The sequence below is a fragment of the Glandiceps talaboti genome, chromosome 2, assembly GCF_964340395.1.
Source record: "Glandiceps talaboti chromosome 2, keGlaTala1.1, whole genome shotgun sequence".
Taxonomy (NCBI): Eukaryota; Metazoa; Hemichordata; class Enteropneusta; family Spengelidae; genus Glandiceps; species Glandiceps talaboti.
The window spans coordinates 12,450,233-12,453,407 of record NC_135550.1 but is presented as its reverse complement, the minus strand read 5'-3'; the positions used below and the strand labels follow the sequence as shown (position 1 = coordinate 12,453,407).

General features: G+C 34.7%; 1 protein-coding gene across 1 annotated transcript in view; it reads left to right on the top strand.

Annotated features, from left to right (window-relative positions):
* Nucleotides 1-2,803, top strand: part of LOC144444312 (citrate synthase-lysine N-methyltransferase CSKMT, mitochondrial-like) — a 3,323-nt gene extending 520 nt beyond the window's left edge. The window contains exon 2 of the mRNA XM_078133729.1: nucleotides 2,127-2,803. Coding sequence (XP_077989855.1) covers nucleotides 2,127-2,803 — 677 coding nt within the window. The remainder of the gene's footprint in view (nucleotides 1-2,126) is intronic.
* Nucleotides 2,804-3,175: the final 372 nt, after the last annotated feature.

The following is a 3,175-nucleotide window of genomic DNA, read 5'->3' as shown; positions in this document are numbered from 1 at the left end:
GGGGACTATTATTTTTCATGTCACCATAGTCTCCCATCACTGCATCAGCGTAGGCGTAACGTAGCATAGCATAGCATAGCATAGCAATGGTAGCATAGCATAGTTTATTTGACACCCAAAATGAGAAATACAAACTTCATGGACAAAAATAGAAATACAGCACAACAAACACTATAAGTATAATAATAAATAGGTTAATAAAAATGGATGGTTATTATTCAGTAAACAGTACAGTGACGTACATGTATGCCACTCCGTTGGTAGCATAGTCTCTCCCTCCTCATCCTCCACTGAGAAGACAATGTTACTTCATTTTCACTATCCGGTAGTCTCGCCCTCTGGGATTATCTGTAACTCTATTGTTGCCATAGTCTCTTCCCAGGAGACTATGTTGCTCTGTTTACACCATAGTCTCCCTGAGAGACTATGTTACTGTATCGGCATGGCAGTCTCTCTCTCTCTCTCTTGAAACATAAAACTCACCTTTTCGGTAAATTCTAGAGCCGACAGTCACTAGCTAGTATTGAGAACATTGCTTCAGACTATTGCCAGTATCGAACTGTCGGCTTCATGCAATGAATGATTTTGGTTATACTGCTTTATTTTGCATTTGTGCATTATTGTAAAGCAATGTGGATAATGTTTTCATTGACATATCGCTATATAAATAAACTAATTCTAATTTTAATACAATGTTAGGTGCCACAAAGTAAATTCTAATGTTTGCCATCCGCATTCAGGCATGTTTGTCGGTAGATTTAGAAGAAGAAGAAAAACACATTTCATTTTGCCCAAAATTTCTGTGCAAAGCTGTATTTCATACTTAATGTAAATGGAGTGACTGTTCAAATATCTTGAGAATAACTACACATAAATGTATATCTAAATAGTTGTTTAAGACAATCAAACTTTGACATTCATATTTCACCAGTCTAGTAGATTTAGGAACAAACAGAGAATGAATCAACAGAAAAGTGAATTTTACATGACATGCTAGCATTGTGGGTTTTTTTTCTGTGTTTGTTTTTTCCCTGTCTGTCTGGTAGGTTTTGGGGAAATTCAAGGATGGCAAACAAAGTATTTAAGTAATGGAGCCTTACTTCATTTTTACTGTAGTCTCTCACTCAGGGGACTATGTTACTCTAGATCTATTACCATCACAGCCTCTCCTTCAGAGGACTACACTCTATGTTACTTCATTGTTACCAAAATCTCACCTTTTGGTCACTATATATATAACCTTAGTATCTTCCACTGTTGAGTAATATCATTGGATGGAATCAACTTTGACCTATTCAAAGTCTTACTTGCTAAAAGTAATGTATAATGTTTACATGTATATGGTTAGAAAAGTGGATTTTGTATTTGACAAGTTGTAATTTAGACTACTGGTCTCACACATGACACCTTTGTCTTTGCCAAATCCATTTCTTTTGACTTGAGCGACATATTTGCTGTTTTTTGCTCCTGCTCGATCACTGTATGAGAGTTAATTCTTTACCATAAATCAAGAATTGTTTACCAGTTGACCTAACAGGTGGCCACTATTTTGCAAGAATAACTTTATGGTCTCAAATTATTGAATAATCAGGCTCCCCTCATTTCTCTTCTATTCTCAGAACACCCACTTTTCTAAAATGTTTTTTTTAGACATATTTGCTGCATATTAAAAATGTACCCACAGTAAACTTTTACTGCATCACTTGTGTTATAATTGCTCGAACTCAAACCTGGTATTAAGATATAACTCTTCATAAAAGGCATGCAATGGCATTAAGCACTATACTAGAATATTTATTCAAGCCTTAATGAAAGTATTTTCACTTGAAGGGAAATCTTTTCAACTCACCTTGTTTCACTTTAACCATTCAATATTGCATATGGGTATATATGAATCATCGATTCATGCAATTTGTGACTTCATAAAATATTCAAATCTCATTACAATCAATTACTGTTCTACACGTGAAGGATTCATGTACGTGCGACAAAAATCCTAGCGTATGCACACTTGGGTTTCAAAACTAGAAAGACATTACAGATTCTTTGTATTCGACTGCTATACAATTTATGAAATAATAACACATTCATAAAAGTTGACTTTTCTTTCTTCTTTTTGTTTTCAGAGAGCATTGTGACCAACATGAGTGATAGGACAACATGGAATACATTTTACAAAAGAAAGCAAGAGCCTAATTTTAATTGGTTCCTTGATTTTGAAGATGCTCACGAACAATTGGAAAAGTATTTCCCAAAACCAAGTAATTGGCCTAAAAATAGGAGATTTCATATTTTGGATATTGGTTGTGGGACATCATACTTCAGCATGGACTTTCTTAATAGAGTTGAACTGGACAGTACTTTATGGTGTGTGGATTTCTCCCAAGTTGCTGTTAGTCAACTTGCTAGTTGCGATATTTCAGACAAGGTAGTCAAGAGGAAAAACTTGTCAAGAGATGTTAACTTTGTGGTAGCTGATACCTGTGCATTACCATTTAAAGGGGATGTCATTGATATTGCTCTGGACAAAGGTACTTTAGATGCAGTCTTAAGAGCAGGTGACAGTAATACTAAAGCCACGTCATGTATATATGAAACGCTTCGTGTCTTAACTACACCGGGTATATTTTTGCATTTTTCCGATGAACATCCAGACATCCGCTTACATTTCCTCCAGCAAGTTGCCAATCAATACATGTCGACCCACGAAAACATATCCCTTTCTGTTGGCTATCAAAGTGTTACTGATACATGTGATCCAATTGAATATTTTATGTACACTGTCAGTAAATCAATCAGATAATGCTTGCCTCAAACATTTCTCCTAATGGAAGACAGTTGAGTGGACTAATGTAAAGGAAATCGGTTTATGTAAAGCTAAATGGTACATTGCAAACAGCTCGATTAGGGTAAAGACTGACAAATGAATTTCAAAAGGAAATAAATATAAAACAGTAGCATGAACTCATACCCGAAACTTGGAATAGGGAAAAACATGATCAAATTTGGTATTTCTAATTGAGTAACTATATTATTTGTTGTGAGGATAATGATGAAAGAAATTTTTCTGAAGTAAGTAATCGAATCATTTGATTAAAAAGAAAATGTAAGGTTATATAATTGCCCAGTGGTGATATTTAATGAAACTGAAGTATACTTTAAAGCAATGGGTTCT